The sequence below is a fragment of the Aulonocara stuartgranti genome (genome assembly GCF_965226115.1).
Source record: "Aulonocara stuartgranti genome assembly, chromosome: 1".
Taxonomy (NCBI): domain Eukaryota; kingdom Metazoa; phylum Chordata; class Actinopteri; order Cichliformes; family Cichlidae; genus Aulonocara; species Aulonocara stuartgranti.
The window spans coordinates 18,248,464-18,267,991 of NC_138939.1; the positions used below are offsets into that span (position 1 = coordinate 18,248,464).

General features: G+C 42.2%; 2 protein-coding genes across 2 annotated transcripts in view; one reads left to right on the forward strand and one right to left on the reverse strand.

The window, feature by feature from the left end:
- The window catches only part of gfod2 (glucose-fructose oxidoreductase domain containing 2), a 317,249-nt gene that overhangs the window by 140,746 nt on the left and 156,975 nt on the right, over window positions 1-19,528 (forward strand). The gene's annotated exons all lie outside the window — the stretch shown is intronic.
- LOC309710079 (stereocilin) lies at window positions 1,274-18,279 on the reverse strand (the record flags this gene model as incomplete). The annotated part of the gene is made up of 29 exons (XM_082539274.1): window positions 1,274-1,390; window positions 1,536-1,687; window positions 2,370-2,467; window positions 2,710-2,858; window positions 3,308-3,450; window positions 3,933-4,088; window positions 4,397-4,566; window positions 4,703-4,874; window positions 4,982-5,072; window positions 6,828-7,030; window positions 7,496-7,631; window positions 7,739-7,821; window positions 7,905-8,028; window positions 8,186-8,244; window positions 9,646-9,795; window positions 9,967-10,143; window positions 10,224-10,262; window positions 10,625-10,807; window positions 10,899-11,031; window positions 12,299-12,414; window positions 12,641-12,827; window positions 12,908-13,074; window positions 13,397-13,522; window positions 13,608-13,670; window positions 13,750-14,628; window positions 15,771-16,341; window positions 16,452-16,476; window positions 16,950-18,086; window positions 18,180-18,279. The coding sequence occupies 29 exons, from the start codon at window positions 18,277-18,279 to the stop codon at window positions 1,306-1,308; spliced, it is 5,874 nt and encodes a 1,957-aa protein (XP_082395400.1). The 3' UTR covers window positions 1,274-1,305.

Consider the following 19,528-nt stretch of genomic DNA (forward strand, 5'->3'; position numbering starts at 1 on the left):
ACTGGAATTTTTCCCACACACAAAATATCCAGCAGATCAGCAGTTCTTTGGGTGAAAAGGCCTTGTTGATGTAAGAGGTCAGAGGTCAGACTGCTTTGAGTTGATAGGAAGGCAACAGTAAAGCTTGATTTTGACTTCTGTGTGAAATCTACGCCCTAATTTATGTAGTAACCGAAAAACTCCTTTTACCCCTGCGCGCAACCTTCCACGCCATTCAGACTGTTGTGGAATGCCTTGACCCGACGTGTAGTTACATTTCTCAGGAGGTGCACGTCAGGTTACATAGAAGGTTGCGGTGTAGGGTTAAAATGAAGTTGCGGTTATGGCCTAAGTTATGACGTAGATCTGATGCGGAAGTATAATCCATGTGTAACCCAAATGAGTGCAGAAGAGCACACATTGGTTTCAGCAGCAGAAGACCACACCACATGCCAATCCTGTCAGCTAAGATGCGAAAACTAAGACTGCAAATTTACACCGGCTCACTGAAACTAGACAATAGAAGATGTGAAAAACATTGCCTGGTACAATGAGTACTGATTTCTGCTGCATTATTCAGATGGTAGGGTAAGAATTTGGAGTAAATAGCATGAACGCATTGAACGAATCTGCCTTGTGTCAACTGTTCAGGCTGCTGGTGACGCGGTAATGGTGTGGTGAAAATTTTCTTGGCTCACTTTAGGTTCCATAGTTCTAGCTGAGCATTGTGTAAACACCACAGGCTTACCCCTTTATGACTGCAGTTTATCCATCGTCTAATGGCTGCTTTGGGCCATGTCACAAAGCTCAAATCATCTCAAAGTGCTTTCTTGAACATGGCAAGAGTTCACTGTACTCAAATGGCCTCCACAGTGACCAGATCTCTATTCAGTAGAGCACATTTAGGATGTGATGAAACAGGAGATTCAGATCATGGATGTGCAACCAACAGATTTGCAGCAAGTCCAACCCAGTAGCAGCATACAGAGCCTAATAAATTGTCTGATGAGTGTATAGACCACGGTGTATTAATGTAATGAAATATCTCAAATTTCTGAAAGTCTTATCCTCTGTCAAACATTAATTATTGCAGCGAGATTGTTCTAACAAAAGAACATTACAGACAAAACACCTACATAAACTCATTTATATTCTGCCAAGCTGATAACCCGCATAAGAGAGAAACATGTGCAGCCAAGCACAATCAAGAGCAATGCAAGTTAAAGGAATAGCACGCAGACGAAACAGAACAGTTCAAATTATTTATTTGAAGTACAAATATGATGATACCAGGTCAAAGGGACAATTAAATGTTCTTCCAGTCTTTTAAATAAGTTGCCACAAGAAGAGGTGCAAAGCCAGTGAGCATAAAGTGAAGATGTCTTTGTTCAGGGCTGCTGGAGCCAAGTTTCTTCCTGTGGAAGAAGGAGAACAGAATACATCATGAACAAAAACACAAATCTTATTCAGTGCTTATCAGAAACAAGTATCATGCAGAGTGGCTTTAACAGACTAAATATGGGGGAGGTTATCAGTTGTATTGTTTCTAAAGACACCCGCCTCTCAGCTCCAGCAGAACATCTCCTTCGTATTGAGCTAATCCAACAGCATGTCTCTGTTCCTTGTCCAGCTCTGCCCACTGCTCCTCAGTGACAGCCCACGCCTGCTCCACACTCAACCATGACAACTGAACTGCACTAAACACCACCTGTCAGGCGCACACCCAACACAAAAAAATATATATTTTTCATTTCCAGGAATGCAGACATTACATGGCATCAGGTTTTCTTTGATTTGACATTTCTCAGTTATTTCCAGAGTTGCACATTTTTATGGCGAGTTCAGTAATTTGTATATAAATAAAATGTTATATTATGTGTATTACAGCAAAAAAAAACTATCCTGTTCTGTTTATCTGTCCAATTAAAAATCACAGACAAACCCTTTTGAGGCCCACTGTAATTTAGTGCATTATTTATGATATTTACTTATTTAATATTCATTTGATGAAAACCACAAGCTTAAAAAAATGTTTTTCATCATTTTCAAAAAGATAAAAGAGAATGACTGAATATGTAGTCATGTGAAAAAGAGAGAGCTCTTGGCTATGCATGTCCTTAAAATGATTGTCTCAGATACATAGATGTCTCCAGCTGTAAGCAAGGAAATCACTGCCCACCTGCTCTGCAGACCTTCTGTTTGCAGAGGGCACTCAATCAGAAGAGAGCTGACTTAAAGGGAAATGACCTAAGACTGCTTGCTTCACCAAGGGCCAGAATAAAAAACATAAGGATTATTTTAATCTGTGAATCATGCAAAGCTACTCTACTGGATCTAAGAATAAAATTATGGAGCTAAAAATCGGCTTTAAAACAAGTGATGAAACTCACTGCCATCTTTTTTGGTGATATCAGGGCGATAGCTTCAGGGGTGATTCCCCCCACTTGTTCTTGTAGCAGGGCTGACAGCACCATGTCTGGCAGGCCCGCTGGACATAGAGGGAGAGAGAGAGAGAGGAGCGCTATAGTGAGATAATTAATGTTTCTCATGTCACATCACAGGAGGAGTGTAGAGAAACATTTCCTCTTACTTCCGAGCCTGTACCCTCAGGGATACTTTTAATTGTACCTATCCATCCAAGAGCTGTCATTTCCTCTTTAAAAAGAAACAATTTTTAAAAAAGTTAATCAAAAAGAGTTTACACCCAAGGGATATTATGCTCTACTATACCTGCCAACGTCCCAATTTCAGTGAAAACTTCTGGTCCCCAAGTATTAACTGGACCAAAGGCCTGTGGTCTGGACAAACAGCTTGTCAATGCCTCCATCTGCTGCTCTGTGCATGGCAGGGATGTCTCCCGCAGGAACACAACAGCCATACTGCAGTTTGGGGGGAAAGATTCAAGATTTTATTCCTCCTCTGAGGATAGAAAACGTTTTCACTGGCTTTGTTTTGCTCAGAATCGTGCTCCCGCCTGCTGTTGGTTAGCATCTGCTAGCAGGTTCATGTGATATCAGCTCTTTTATTCATAAAACCACAGCAGATAGTTTTGTTTTGCAGCAGGAGGGAGTTTCATTATGAGCTATTACTTTGACAGATTGTGAGAGTAGCATTATTTGACAGATATTTTTTTCCCCCATCATGTCAAACTAAGCTGATAGCTATGTTTGACATCTGTCAGTTTGTGATTGTTCCCGTACATATGCTGGATAATTTGTTTATAAAGTTGGATCGCTGTGTTTCCTCCTTCTTGCTTTTACATGTTTCTGTTGTAGCTAGAGCTAGAGCTAAGTGCATGTAGTGTGGGTAAGCAATTTATATCACTGACCTGAAGTTGTAGGGGCTCAGTTTTTTTATCTCAGAGGGATGCAGACCACAGATCAGATGGCCAAACGCTGCCAGATCAACAACTGTTAACTGCTCCACTTTAAGTTTGCGTTTCCGCAGCACATTCAAAATCACTGCTCTCATCTGAAAAGTCAGACAGAAACCACAAATTTTCATATTAATACACTCAAGTTTTGATTCTGCAACTTATTTTCATAAATTTGGGGGTCAAATTCAAAGGAAAAGCCTTCAACAATGCAGTCAGTGAATCTTATGCACTGGGTATGCTGACATGGTCTGCATACCCATGGTCTGAGTGACTATCTTTATCCCATAATGAAATAAATGATCCTGGTGGCAGACACTAAATCATTTGAAGACTTTGCAAAAGACATGAATCGGGCAATAGAGCCCAGAGTCTCTACATCTGAACCCATTTGCATCCCTATGGGAGATTTGGACTTTATTTTCAAACTTCAAAACACAGAAGAACCCGGTTCAAACCCTTCTTTAAAACTTCACATGCTTATAGATTCAGTGCCAACAGTTTAGGCTGGTTTTACTTTAATTTGTCACCCATCTGTTTTAGAGAATAAATTAATAAATAATTTTTTAAAATAGCTCACCTTTTTAGGGCTCCAGTCTGTCAGTGTGCCCAGATGTGCCAAAACACCTGGATTAGAGAGTTTAGTGTCTTGCAGGTCCTTCTCTCGCATTTCAGTCACCAGTGAGCCCAGCTCCAGCACCTGATCTTCACTCAGCTCTCTGACTGGACTCAACAACTGGATTGAATGGGGTTTTTTTTAGCTAAGACACAACAGTCTATTTTTTTTTCTCTATATCTCACAATTATTTTAATTCTTTAGCACCTCTTATAGATTTTTGATCACACTTTTGGAACATATATTGCTACCACTTTTGTTTTAGATCCACCTCATGGGGTCAAAATCTAAACATGAAGGAGAGACAGAAGAGCCCCGCTCTGACAGACCCTGAAGCAATCTTAAGGGATGATATATACAGAGAAATATAAAGAGGAGGACAATTTGAGTGCTGTGGGGGATGGTCCTGTAAGTGGAGTTTAACTGACCTGTCTGAGTTTCACCCACAGTGACCGGCGCTGCTCTGAGCTCAGCAAAGAATCCTGACCAAACACCTCTACGCACTGTTTCAGTTCCTCCTGTGACATTCGGCTGAGCTGAGTGGATGTCCAAGCTGAAGGATATGTCCCTCTAATGTCTGCACAGCTTGGAACCGGCACTGCTCAAGAAAGAAAAAACCCACACATGCGGATTCAGTGAAAAGATGCTAAAAGGTGGCATTTATATGTTCTGGTTAACAGAGCTATGTAAAATGCGTTAAACAGAGCATGCACTTAAAGAAACATTTACTGAACTTTTTGCCCTCCGGCTCCGTGCTTTCACAATGCCCCGAATGAGGCTCTGAGTCTGCTGTCTCTGGCGATGCTGGTCAATACACTGGGTAATGCACACGCCACCAGTAATGCTGTCTTCCCAGCGCCTTTGACCCACCAGGACCTGCTCCACAGTGTCTTTATTCAGCACTGACTGTACAGCAGAAACCCTTATTATGAATTCCTGCAGGTCAAAATCTCTCCAAGAAAGCCAGTGAAAGTAAAATAAATGTAGTTATTTGAATGATTTTTGCTGCTTACCAGTGGAATGGAGTTAATCTGCTTCGTTGAGAGAGCAAACACCAGTCGACCCAAATGTTCTACATCTCCAATTTGCCACTTGGATGGCTCTCTGGAAAACAAGAATAGGTATTCATTACTGCTGCTTAAAGTGGGAAATCTCTTATTATCCTGGGTTGTGGAGCCGGGGTTTTATTAGTTCTTTGAAATTTAGGAGTTGTGTTTATTGTCTGGGATTTGATTTATATTCTTTTTTTAGAGTTTCGGGGTCTTAGTGATGTTTATCAAGTAAGTCTGTAAGTCTGTTCCTCTCATGTTCTGAGTATGTGTTCTGTTAGTATGTTTTGTTAGCTTAATGTTCCTGTCTCTGCATCCACAGAGGTTCAGTTATTATTTCTTACTTCCTGTTTTATTTTGTAAGTCGCTCTCTCCCTGCACTTTAATCATAATTAGTTTCATCTACATGTTGTTTCTCCAGCTGTGACTCTAGCCCTCAGTGTGTGTTTGAGTATATATAGTCCTGTCATTCCTTGGTTCTTCGTCTCAGTGTCTTTTTAACCAGTTATCAAGCCCTGTGTGATTCTCTTTGTGCCTTTGTGGATTTTGTATTGCTGTGTGGGACTTCTACACCCAGCCTCATTAAACGGCTGACAGTTGTTAAATCTTGCTCGTCTCCTGAGTTTACATTTGGGTCCTAATCCTCCGAATTGTGACAATCCACGTGTTAGTGCAGGAGCAGTGCTGGGATTTCCCAAATGGGCTTGTATTTTACACCATTATTCTACTCTCCATAAATGGATGTGGATTGTGTCTGAAAGACAAAGTTTGCAGGTCAGTGTAAGACGATTAGTATATTTTACTGTATTTTGGACCAAGAAGCTTTGTTTTGCAAATTGTTAAAAGTTGAGGCCACATAATGAGACCACTCATTTCATTTCACTCGGAATAATCCTCAGCTTGACAGACTGCAGACTGTATTTAACCATTAGTTATTATCTGTCTCTGTTTCTCTTCCACAGTGTCTTTTGTCTTGTCCCCCTCCCCTGCCCCCCAGCTATGTGTAACAGATGGCTGCACCTCCCTGAACCTGGTTCTGCTGGAGGTGTCTTCCTGTTAAAAGGGAGTTTTTCCTTCCCGCTGTCACCATGCGCTTGCTTAGAGGGCGTCGTCTCTGTATTAATGTAGGGTCGCTATAACACCACTTCAGGCGACTCTCGTTGTGATTTAGTGCTCTATGAACGAAACTGAATTGAATTGGAGGTGGTATTTTGTAACAGGTTATTATTGTATGTACTGGTTTCAGGGTCACTTGAGATCAGTTGGGGCTAAAATGTACAAAAATGATTCAGACAACCAAGCTGGTGCATTATTTGTGTGTGAAATATCCGATTTGCTACAGCACTGGGCAGCAGCACTATTGCGGTCCAGATTGAACTATCACATAAATTGTCTGTACGATATCTGTCTGTACGATGTACAGACAGATATTTATGAGACTAGTGCCCAGTTACTTGCGATAGGTTAGGAGAAGAGAAAAGATGGAGTGAAACTAAAAGAGAGTGTGCTGATCCTGCAGTCGTGACCTTTATGTCAGTATATTTCAACTTATAAAAGATATGATAAATTTAAAAAATGATGTGGTGGGCTTGATTTCTTTACATATATTTTTACAGGCTTACATTTCATGACTTCCACAGTGCTGTTTGATATATTTTCGATTTAAGTTTTTCATGGTGTGACCTTTTTTTTCTAATTAATTCATTTTTCGGTGCTTATGCTGCTTGTTTGTGTAAATCCAAAAATAATAATAACAATATTTAAATTCTTATCTTGAGGTGTTAAAACTCCTACACATGTGTTGCTTTACCCAAGCAGTTCTTTCTGGGTGAGCAGAGCACTGATATCCCTCAGAGCCTCTTTAGGAAGGCAGAAATTTCTCATCTCCTCCAGCCGCAGAGCCACCGCTCGTCTGTCCACCAGAGCCAAACTGTCCCTGTCTAAGAAAGGCAGCAAAGGTCCGAGGGTATCCAGAGCGGTGCCATCAATCTGCCCCTCAGACAGAGAAGAGCCCTGCGGAGCACGACATACAGAGAGAGACGTCCCGGATTACCAGGATTTCACACTGAAATGACTTCACTTGTGTGAAAAGCTGCTGAGAGGATAAAGGCGGGTTATGTTCTGAAGCACTTTCTCCATCTGTTTTTCTCTAAATACTACAACCGCCTGCTTGAAAAGCCTGAACACACAAATGTTCTTTCTGCAAAATTAATGAGTTAAAACAAATCAAATACGCGACACACAAACACTAACTGAAGCCCTGATTTAACTCATCGAGAAAATGCTCTTCTTCTTTTCGGTTTGCTCTGAATTCTCATTATAATGGTTTAGAATTTTATTACTTTGGGAATTTGCAGAATTTGGTATTTGAGCTTGATAAAGTTTACTTCCTACAGCAACAGAGAGTCTAAAATGTGCTAAAACATGTGTTAACTTGTGCCCATCTTGCATGATAAGCTGTTATTTTGGGTGTTTTACCAGCTCAGTTAAGGCCTTCTCGGCTAAATTGGTCTGTTTATAATGTGGCAGTCTGAGAAAATCAGCAAACTGTGCTTGAACGTGGTCCAAAATGGCTCTGAGGGATGTATTAGAGAGTCTCTCTATCATGGTCACCCTGGAAAAGAGCAGAGCATGGGTGTAAATGCAGTCACCCGAGAGAAACAGTAAAACATTTATTCAGAAAAAAAGAGTAAAATACAAATATAAGGAGGTGATATTTACGGCAATGTTGCAGAAAACGCAGAACTCAAAATATTGAGGTCGAGTTTAGGTTGTCTTCTCAGTTCCTCTATGATACATTTTCGCTGGTGGCATATCTGAACTTGTTAGTACAGGGAAAAAATGCATTTTCATGGAAACATAAATTTTTATGGCTCACATTCCTCACCAGAGCAGGTCTTGTGCCTCCAGGCAGCTCACTAACAAACTGAAGCAGCTCTACAAAATCTGTATCATTGGTCCAGAGCTTCAGAAAGTCACAGCTCATTCCACCAGCGATATGACCCAGATCTCTATGAGTGAGAAAGAAGTCATTATTTAGACTGTTTTCTAAGCGGATGTCTGACTGAAAATGAAACTTCAGATGTTTCTGTTGTGTTTTTATTTTAGCTTGCAATCAAAATATTAAATGAATTATTAAATCAGTGCTTTGGCTGGGGTGAAACCTACCTCACTGACTTGGTGGTAATGTTTAGAAATTCATGGATCTTACTGAATAGAAACTGAGTCTGTAAAGAAAAGGAACAGCATGAGTCAGCATTTTGACTGTGCGTTTCTTTAAAATCAAGAAAGAAACTCAAACCAGTTTCCAGATATTACAATAAGGCAAGTTTTTTTAGCCCCAACAGGAAAATAAAAATCAATTCCCTAAACGGTGATGAACAATTGGTCCCTTATATACTTTAGTATTGCCATTTGTACACATAACATAATTTATGGACATCTATAGTTTGACTTCTTTACATGTGTGAATTGGATGGGTTGTTACAGACGTTTGCTGAAAATGTCACATCAATAGAACCTCTAGAAATATACTTAGAAAATTGGTGTTCAATTTTTATTTTAGCCACTCTATATGCACACACACTGGTTGGAGGATATTTATCAGCAGACGCTGGTTAACCAGAGATATCATCTGTATATTGTACAATATGAAAATCATATTGCAGGTTAGTTCAGAAATAGTGTCATCACGTTGTTTAACCAGAAACGTGACTTCAGCTCAGTTGCCATTCTATCCTTTTTTTTCCATGTAGCACGTCATAATAGAAGGAGACTGTATATGACACTCAGTCCTTCACGATAGTTTCCTCCTTCATGTGAGACTGACTAATATGAGCACAGATGCTCTGCCTCCTGTTGATGGTATTTTTCTCCACTACAGCTAAGGGCAACTGTAAACATGGCAAAGTAAAAGAGAAATTATGCTACCAGCTTAGAGGAAATGTGAATTGGAGCAAACAGCCAGCAGTATGTGTAGAACAGTCAAGATTTTATCACTGTAGATTCACTTTAATCTGTAGAGTGATCCTCATAATAAACCAGCATAAACAACCACACTCTGCTGGCATCAGCCCCAGAAATCATAAATGTCTCTATACTATATATATGCAGCAGTATTGGTTTTAGGTGAAATTTAAGATCACTTTGACAAGTGTTTAATTCATAATGCTCATATAAACATTTAGTACTGTTTTTAAGAGGAAATTTAAGGTTTAACACTGACCCAATGATCAGTCCAATTACTGCACATATCAGGGAAGATAATGAGAGAAAAGGAACTTCATTTGTTTGACTGAAGTCTTGTTGGGCTGAGAATAGGTGGTGAAAGCAGGCTAAAACAATTTTGGCTGTGACAAAACCCCTTTAAGGTAGCCAATTATTAATTCATGCTGTACTCCTCCACATCATTGTACAACATCCAAACTAATTAGCTTGATGGCAGCTGATGTGAATGGAGTATTAATATCCTGAAAGGGCCTCCTGAAGCATATCCTATGAGTTGCAGATTAATGGGGGCGAAAACTGAAGCTGCTAACAGTTTCTTCTTTTGTAAAAGAGCTATTGTTGTTATATGAATGTGATGTTAAACAGCACGCAAAAAAAGGGATTAAAGTAAAAGGGTGCACCTGGTGTGGCGACCAGTCTATGTCCCTGTACACGCTGATGCTTCTTGAAATGATTTCAGCACTCATGGTCTGCATCAGCTCCCTCAGAGGGACAAATGGTAAAAGACAGTTTAGCTGCAGAGTGGTGTTCCTTGTGTCTCTGTGCAGAGCCTGCTGAAACAGAACCACAATAAGAAATGTGAATTTATGCTTTATTGAATCTAATTTGTCACAACCTGCTCAAATGTCTTTTTTACTCAATGCGGCACCAGAGGGGAAATAATAAACCATAAGATTAGAAAAGTGAGAAGAAGCAGAGGAGAAGAAACAAAGCTCCGTCACCTCCTGCATTGCATTGTATAGCATGGCTCTATGGCCAGGCTTAAGCTCAGTTAGCAATGTTCTCCAGCACTGGCAGTGGACAGCTTCACTGATCTCAGCCCACTGGAGGTCTCTGAGCACAGCAGGGGAGAGACCGGAGTGTAACGGCTTCAGTCGGCACAGTTTTTCCATGGTGAGCTGGCGGGAGGAGAAAAACTCAGAGGTGACAGTGCAGCTGGACGGAATTCAGCACAAATATTTTTAAAATTTTCACTTACGTTGGTGTCCTTCAAAATCTTGGATAACATTTTAAATGCCTGCAAAGAGCATTAAAAAATAAGTCTGCCAACAAGACACCCACATTTTAAGAAAGTTCACACAGGACACATATTTCATCTCTGTTTATTCCCTGCTTTTCATTAGTTATATGCAAATTAATAGTAGACTTACATTTATGCCAAAAATCCCTGGCATTACATATTTCAGTAAAGGTTAGCATTTCATTTCTCTGAAAAGGGGGGGTCCACTGCTACACGCTTCACATCACCTTATAAAAACAACTAGAAGTTGTCCTGACAAATCGGAAACTTTGTCGAAATGCAACTCAAATTTATACATTTACAGTGACACTTGGGGAGGAAGAAGATAAGCATGACAAGAGAAATAATTCCCTGCTGACCTGTGCTGGGGAATATGTGTGTAATCCTGGCTGTGACAGGACTTCCAGCAGTTGATCTGAGGGGAGTGACAGCAGAAAAGAAGCTCCCAACTGGGGAAGCAGACCACTGAGAGCAGACAGCTCCAGAGGAGCCATGCTGCTGACATTCAGGGTCTGAACTGCTGGTATTAACCAAGAAGACAGCTATTCATAAGACACAGTGAAACAGAGTTAGTCAGACATGCCATGAAAACATACTTGAGACTGTAACCTGAAGTTGTCCCATGCCCCTCACCCTGCCACCGGCACTGACAAAGCCCTTGGATATGCACTGAGACAGCTGCTGCCAGAGAGCAGAGGCTACAGCAGAGTCCTGAAGATATGAGCCCAAGTCGGATGGATCCATGTAGCACGCAAGGACTCCTAATCTGCAAAAGGCACTCATTCACTTTTCTGATCACTTGATTTAACATTAAGTTCAATGGCATAATGCTTTTTGTAATAGACTTCAAAATGAAGGGTTCAATTATGAAATAAATCACAGCTAAATACAGAGATCCTTACAGAATGAATAAACTACAGCACAATAAAGATAACATATGTTGCATTGCGTCTGATTAAAATGAGATTCACTATTGTTATTAATCATCATCAGCTTGACTTTCTGGGAAAAAAGAAAATTGCTGTGGGCCCTCTAAGCTACAACTATGGACCCCAGATTCATGTTAACTTCCTTTGCAAAAACAATACCAAAGAAATATTATTGTGCAAAAGTCTTTAAACATACCTAATTTCTTTACAGTTGGCACAGGAAATTGGAAATAGGGGCATCAGTTTATTTAAGCATGCTTCAGTCATGTTGACTGCTTCAGTCTGGGGAGGCCAATCCATGACTGATAGTGATCCATTGTGTGTTTTTTTCCATTTGCTTTTACTGAACTAACAGTGTGTATGGGATTGTTGTCATTCTGGAAAAAAAAATAACAATAACATTTAAAAATGCCAATCAGATGCTTTCTATATGCTATTTGATGGTGGATAAAAATTAGATGTTAGTTTTTATATTTCCATCAGTTTTGACAGGATCTTCATCACCACTGGCTGGAACGCAGCCCAAACCATGACAGAGCCTCCACCGTGTTTTACAGATGGCTTCAGACTATCTCTCCTAACCTCCTCTGTACATAGTGATGAGGATTTCAACATGTTGCCACTCATTTTCAGTCCAGTCCTTGAGGCATACCTCTGCCTTTTCTCCCTTTTTCCCTTTTCTTAAGAATGGCAGTCACCCTTCCACTGAGTCTAATTCTGATGAGGTTTCGGTGAACAGCAGACGGATCAGCTGACGGACCATGCTTGTCAAACTGTATTATCTTTTGTTGTCTTCAAAGATTCAACTACAAAATGGGAATAAATTATATGTTTTTGCAGCACCTAAACAGGTATATCTGAGTGACTCACAGGCTGGTGTTAAGTGGTTGATCACATACAGAACTGGTCTGAAAATGAGTGAAAAAGCAGCCAATGTCCAAAGAAAAAGAAAAACTATTGCTCTATTGGTCTAGACTACTCAGAAATTTTGAAAGAAAGTCTGACTCCTCGGAAGCAAAATTTAAAGAAATGGTGGCTCAAGACTTTTGCACAATACTCTAGACATGGATAAGTTTGGATAAGTTTAAGGTATCTGGATCCCACCTCATTATGTTGTCACCAGTCACATTTATCTTCCTACTGAAGAGGGTCCGCAGCACATGGCGCCCCCTTACTCCATCCAGACTGCCATTGCCAAGTAACTCCACCAAAGGAGCAAGCTGACCGAGAGGATTACAATGACGAAAAAAGCATGCAGAGTGAAAAGAAAGTTTCATGGTGGTAAAGTAGGTCTTTAATAGTGGCGGTGGAGAACACTTTTCTCTAAAACCTCACATACGTGTTGGTATTGGTTGGTGTATGGAAGCATTTATTCATGTAGGTATTCATTAATGAAAAGAGATAAAGTCATGTAAGAATATGTCAATCAGAGAAATGCCCTCAAACCTGCTGTGATGTCAGCTGCTGAAAATGACTGACTGGGAGGTAAGGCAGAAGTGGGAGGATGGAGCTGAGAAAGTATGGTGGCCATGTAGGGACATCACCCACCACGCTAGACTGCAGGAGTCTTTTTACAAAGGCCTTTTTCTGCAGGGACTTCATCCCCGAGCTGTGATCACGGATGGCTGTCAATCTGAAGAGCATTGCAGAAGCTGTTAGTGTCACATTGAGAAGTTTTACATTAACTATGACCACGTTTGGCCCACAACTCACACGCTGTCATTGACGATGAGGGAGGCTGGGAAGCTCATTATGTCAGAGACAGACATAAAGGGAATGAACTGAGAAAGGTCCACAAACAGCTCTGGGGTCACTCGCGGGAACTTGTGGATGAAAGCTGCTGTCATTGTTTCCATGGCCTGCAACTCTTTTTGAGAGGCCTGACAGAGAAAACAAAACGCCGGACAGGAATGGACGTGGATTCAATTTGGCACTCTTTAACTATGCATGGACCATGACGTGAATCCAAATAAAGCAGAAGCAATACAGTGCAACCTACTGTAATAACCACCAATCAAAAGAAATGCATATGAAAGAAAACACATTACAATTCTTCTCCATCTCCTTACTCTGTGATGAATGGTTTTACTGAGTGAAATCAACAAGGGCTCATTTATGTGTATTTATCCAGCTAATTAGCTTCTTACACAGAGGAAGCTTTAGTAATAAACATATTTAAGTACAAAAAGTTGAAGAACAAACCTGGCTGGTTTCAACCTGAAGCTGATCCCAGCTTCGATGCATGTGGGAGAGAAATCTCTTGACTGCATCCTTCTCAGCCGACATCACTAGAGTACGAATGCTGTCTCTTGGCATCTGGAGGTACTCCTGGTGGGCGATTCAGTTGAATGTAACTCTCAGTGTGTCTATGTGTGAGGTGTTATATGTGGGTAAATCTGCACACGCTCAGTACCTGCAGCAGAACCTTGAGAGCAGATGAGTTGTCATCACGCTGGATGAGGTCCCAGAGGACAGGCTGATGTAACAGGAGTAACAGGTTATTTACTTATTGTGTGTCTGTTAAACAAATATGTCTGTTAGTAACTGCATCTTACACTGAAGCAGCTCAGCAGGTCCTCCTTTAGTGTGGCATTCTGCTCTCTGCGTAGGAACACTCCCACAGTGTGGAGAACGCTCGTGGAGGCTTCCGGCCGCAGTGCGGACCAGGATGTGTTGTCGATGAGACTGGAGAGGAGAATAGCCTGACCCAGACCCTGCCTTGCCTCTCTTTCTCCCTCGTCCAGCCCCGAAGAGAGACCCACCATAAAATCTAAGACTCGCAGCACATATCCCAGCGCCACTAAAAAACCCTCACGCTCTCCCATCTCGACCTCACACACGCTCAGCTTGTGCAGGACATCCATCAGCAGTGGTGCCGGGTCCACGCACAGCTGTGATGTGTCAAAGTCATAAGGTGCTGGAAGCATGTCAAAAAACCTCTGGAGGAAGCACTTCCTGTCTTCCTGTTCAGCCAGCAGATCAGCACAGATATCAGCAAACTGAGGGTTTGTTCTTAAAAGCTGATAGTAGAGTGTGGCATTCAGACAAATGTACTCTCTCAGTCCACGTGTCTGCACACAGAGCTCCAGGAGGGTGAAGTTAGTGAAATGTTGCACAGGCCACTCTCTGTACTGACAAGTCTTCAAAGTGGTGTCATCATGGGAGACATTGTGTATTTTGGAACAGTATGCTGCAGCCCACCTCCCCTCTGGCAAGGACTGGTGCGAGTCAGTGCCACACAGAGATGAGATCAGGACTGAGTTGTTGGGTAGAAAGCAGTGTCTGAAAGCCTGAGCACTGAGAGACCTGCCGCCCAACTGAGCCAGACAGTTCTCACTGAGTCCTGTATTCCACATTGACTCATCTGAAAGCTGCACACACAGCTCATCTATGCTCGTCTGGTTAAAAAAATGATAGTCCTTTGTCACTGCAGCCTGAAACAGCACAAAATAAATTAGTCAACCCACAGAATATTCAGTTCTTTATTAAGAATCTTGTTTTGACTTAACTCTGGAAACAAAAGATTTAATTGCACATAAACAACAAATATTAAATGTATTAATTAAACAAACGATATTAACAAAAGTTTGTATTCTAACTGTGAAAACCATTAGGACACCCAACCCCCTAATAGCTAGTGTTACCCCCTTTGTTAGAAATAGCATCAGTGATGCTTCTTGTAGCCGTCCATCAGTCTCTGACATGGTCTGAGGAAGGTTTCCTCCAATCCAGCAGAATTCCTTCAGCTGTGAGATTTTTGAGGAATTATTTGCATGTACAGCCCATTATCCCAGAAGTCCTAGTCTTTGTTCTCTCTGGCCTCTCCCATGCAAGTTAAACATGTGCAGTCTGATTTCTGATTGTAGAGGCATGCATTTTACATCAGAAGTTGCAACAGCCTGAAGACATTGTTTTGGAGACTTCTTTTAGCATCTTGCACTCTGCTCTCGGGGTGAACTTGCTCAGACAGCCAGACCTGTGTCAATGTCCTCCACTTGTAGACTATTTTTGGGAAGGAATCGCTGACCTCAAATTCTTTTGAGATCTTTCCAAATCCCTTCCCAAACTCATAAGCTGCTGCAATCTTCTATCTGAAGACCTGAGACAGCTCTTTTGATCTCATGATAGTGTTCACTCTCACTTCAATGGTCAGGAGCACACCAAACTCAGCGTCTTAGGTTTAAACAGGGCAAGCCTCCTTTAAAATGCTGAGTAAGGATGTTTTAATCATGTGCGACTGATGTGATTCGCCTGTGAGCGAATCCTTGGCCATTTTTAATGTGAATTAATGCAGCGGTGTCCTAACTCAAGTATTGCATTTTACATTAAAATGTGTTTTCTTCAGTTATAATTGTTTCGTTTTATCATTTGAACCTCCCACTATTGTTAAAATGAATATTAAATTTCCATATGACCAAACATGCTTGCAGGCTTTCACAGCATGTCCTAATTTTTTCACATGACTGTATGCTAAGATTTAAAAAAAAAAGGCAACCAAAACTCAAATTTGTATTCCTTGCTAAGCTGAATTCCAAGAAGACACTTGTGCTCACTCATCTAAAAAGTAATCCATTACCTGATGTGCTCTCTGCAGCCAGAAAGATGAGTTGGCACACACTGTATTGTTAAATTCATGGGCAAAGAACTCGCTGCAGACATGGACCCAGAGGAAGTCCTCCTCTGCAGCAGACAGGTACCAGGCTGCATCAGAGCACGTAGCATGCAGGTCGAGCTCCATCTGATCCATTGCAGGGTTAACTGACCCATTCTCACCTTCAAACAGTTTACAATAGAGGAATACAGTGAAGTTAGAGACGCCGGTCAAGCCTGGGATGGATTCATTACATGCGGCCTCCAGGATTTCTGTAGAGGTGGAGTACTCCATCTCCTTCTGCTGACCGGTGCTCTCTTTAGTCTCTGTTTGTGACTGGCTGTTAAGTGCAGTTAATGGTTCAATGTGAAGCTTTATGTTGGAGGCTTTACGTGCAGCGGGAGTGGCTTTTGGGGTTGACTGAGCTGGTGATTTTGGTGATCTTGGCTCATCTCCTTCAGTGGAAGGGCAGGACAGGAATGGGAGGGAGCTCGGGAGGCCCCGGGAGCTTACACCCAAAGCTTGAGTGTTCCACATCACGTTGTGCCTTATTCCCCTACAAATGCACAGACAGAACAATGTCTGTTTTGTTTTGCTAGATATTTAATGCAAAATATATCAAATTAAATCAAAAACGTAGTCATTTATATTTCTAATATATCTTACCATAAGATGAGCTGTCGTAGGTCGCCTTCAAGAAGACCGATAAGAAAGGAAATATTATTTGGAAATCAAAGTGAATAAGCAGTGGAAAAGCAGCTGGAAGCTTCTGCAGTACACAACCATGGATGATGTAACACTGCAGCTCGGCTAACAATGCCCAACATATAAAGTTACTGACATCAATGGGAGGATTAACAGATGCCCTCACTGGCCAGGATGATTATAGCGTTTTTAAAGCAGTGTCATTCACTGTCACCGTCCTCTCCCTGGGGGGTTTCTCTGGGTTAAAATTGTTTTCTGAACGAGCACTTTTTATGGAAACTACAGGAAGAGGGTGTGTGACCTTATTTAATTATGAAATTATGAAAAGATTCTGATGTTAGTTTGTGTTTAAATGCAAAAAACAAAGATTTCTAACCACATCAGATAAATTTAACTCCTGTTTTTTATTTCTTCTAATTGTGAGAACAACTTTAGACCAAATCTCATATAAATACTCACCAGCGGAGCACCGGCTCCGGGTTTTGGGCTGTGGCATATCCACCAGGCTGCTGACGTCATCAAGCAGCGCCATTGTGACTCTTGATACTTTCTCCCTCAGGTTGCCATAGACAGAACTGCCCACCCTGTGCAGGAGGCCCCTCCTCAGCCCATCCAAACTCTGCACGAGAGCTAAATTTTTCTGTGCCAAATTGCCTCCTCGCTCGCCTCCACCCGAACGTGACAAAGCCTGCAGCAGCAAGCTTTGCATGGAGTTTGCCTCCGTCTCGGTGGCTACCATTTCATCCACGGATGCATTTCCGTACAACCCATTCTGTCTCATGGCCTCAGGGGGCAAGCTGAAGGGCTTTAAACGTCCGAATGCATTCGAGCCCTTGCTGTGTTCAGCAGCTTCCCCTGCTGGGTGCAAACTAACCACAGGCTTCCAGCTGCGTGTTTCTAGGAACTGCAGCAGCTGCTGAAGCCAGCTGACACTAAAGGCACAGTCAGTGCGACCCTTCAGTGCACAGATGAAGCTTTGTAGGCCTGCACTGGCCTGACCGTAGGTCCCGCTGACGAGAGCCTGAAGAGCAGCTTCCAGCACAGCACTCACTGTCCTCCAGTTTTGAGCTATGAAAGTCAAGAAGGGCCTGTGAGACTGACGCTCTGATAGAGTGATGAGGCTCTGCAGCAGGCCTAGGAGCCAGTCCCAGTGTGGGCTACCTCTGAGGGACAGAAACCAGTCCTGCACTCTAACGCTGGGCCGGGGTGGTACCCGGCCGTTCCACTGATTCTGGGCAGCGTTTCCTTCAGACTGCAGGAAATAATGCAGCACTTTCTCCCAAAGCTGCTCCTCGTCTGGCTCTGCCGGCTCCTCCTCCAACTCAGCACCCATCTCCTGAAGGTACATGGAGATGTTGTAGAGGAAGCCAGAGAGACGATGTCTGTTAATTGGCTTGTTTAAAGAAGGCATATTCCTGCTGGGAAGTAGACCAAGCGTTTTTAAGCCCCCCACGATATTCCTCATCCAAGTGGGCACAGACTGATCCTTGGTGTTTGTCTCAGTGGGAGCTCTCTGTGGATTTGCACCACCTCCTTTACTCCACTCTGAAATGATCTCCTTCAGAATGGCGTATTTCTGGTCTTCCTTGCCACCTCCTATAAAATAGCATCAGAGATTGTGTAATAAACAGATAGTAACCAAATACATAAAAAAGTGGATTTGGTAGCATGTTTTGGTGGCCTACTCACCTGTCTTCTCAGGTGCTCCTTGTCTGAGTAAAACAGCACAAACTATGATGCTTGTGAATTTAAGAGCAGCCACCTCCGACCCTTTCATAGCCATCTTCATCTCGTGCCAGCCCACACCGCGACTCGTTGGTGTCACATGTTGCTCTATAGACTGAGTCTGCTATTGATTTCACAAAACCCTCATTGAAATGCTTTTTCATTTTAGGTGATGGGGTTGGACTTAAGGAGTAAAGTGTCTCAGTGGAAAGGGGATATTAAACCTTAATGCCTGGCTACCACATCACCTTACCATCATGGCTGCTAAAACAAGTATCAGTAATGTAATTAAGTCTTACAAATGTTGGGGCTGAAAATTTAAAGGGTCCACATTTTACACTGAATGGATATCTAAAGACTGTTAAACAGGATTCTTATATTCACACTTCAGTACATCCTTAGAATACCAGGATACATCTGTTTCATTAAAACTATGCTTTTGAATGATAATTATACTAAAGACAAAAAGAAGAGAACTTATTTTCTGAACTTACCGCAGTTCCTATGCGTTCATGCCTGTAAGTATCCTCTGAAGTGTTTGTCTAACACCTCCTCACACTGAGCCGCTCTGCACTGACCTCTTCCTGAGTGCCACTCTCTATTTCACCATCGCTTGGACTTTCTCTACCTTTCACTCTCCTTCCCCACCCCTCCCCCCAGTGTCCTCTATCACTCTGTTATTTTAACTATTTGTGGCACCTGTTTTTTTCTTTGTCTCTGGGGTTCAGATTGATGCTTGGATTAGTATTTCATGGTGTTAGTTGTGTGGATTGTTTTTTTGTGTGTGTCTTCATTTGACTGTGCAGATAATGGGCATGGCAAAGTGGTTACTTTGAAATAAGGCATCACATGTCTCAGTCTTGTTGGTCATCACTAGTGCATACCCATGTTTTAGGTGCTCCCAGTATATTTTGAAGCACCTCGAGGCTACAGGAAGGTCACAGCATTCAGCAAGGTGCTCAAAGAACATGAAAATCTGGATCATGTTAATCACACCCAGGATATCTATCCCCTGACTGTCCCATGTCCCCCTGCTGCTTAATTCTCCATTGAGCTGAGACTCATCTTGTGACACAGGGTTTGTTGGGGGTGTAGTCTTACCAGCAGTGCCAGACCAGCAGGACTGTGCAGGCTGTCAGTGTTTGGACACATTTATCCCTCAGTCAGGCAAACTTACAATTGAGCCCTGTGCAAGGGGACGGGAGCAGGCTCCCCAGAGTCAGACCACTGTCTGCAGGCGCTGAAACCCTAGAGGGTTGAGTGAAAGGACCATCCCCTCCCTCCACTTGCTTTAGCTGTATGATACTGTGGCC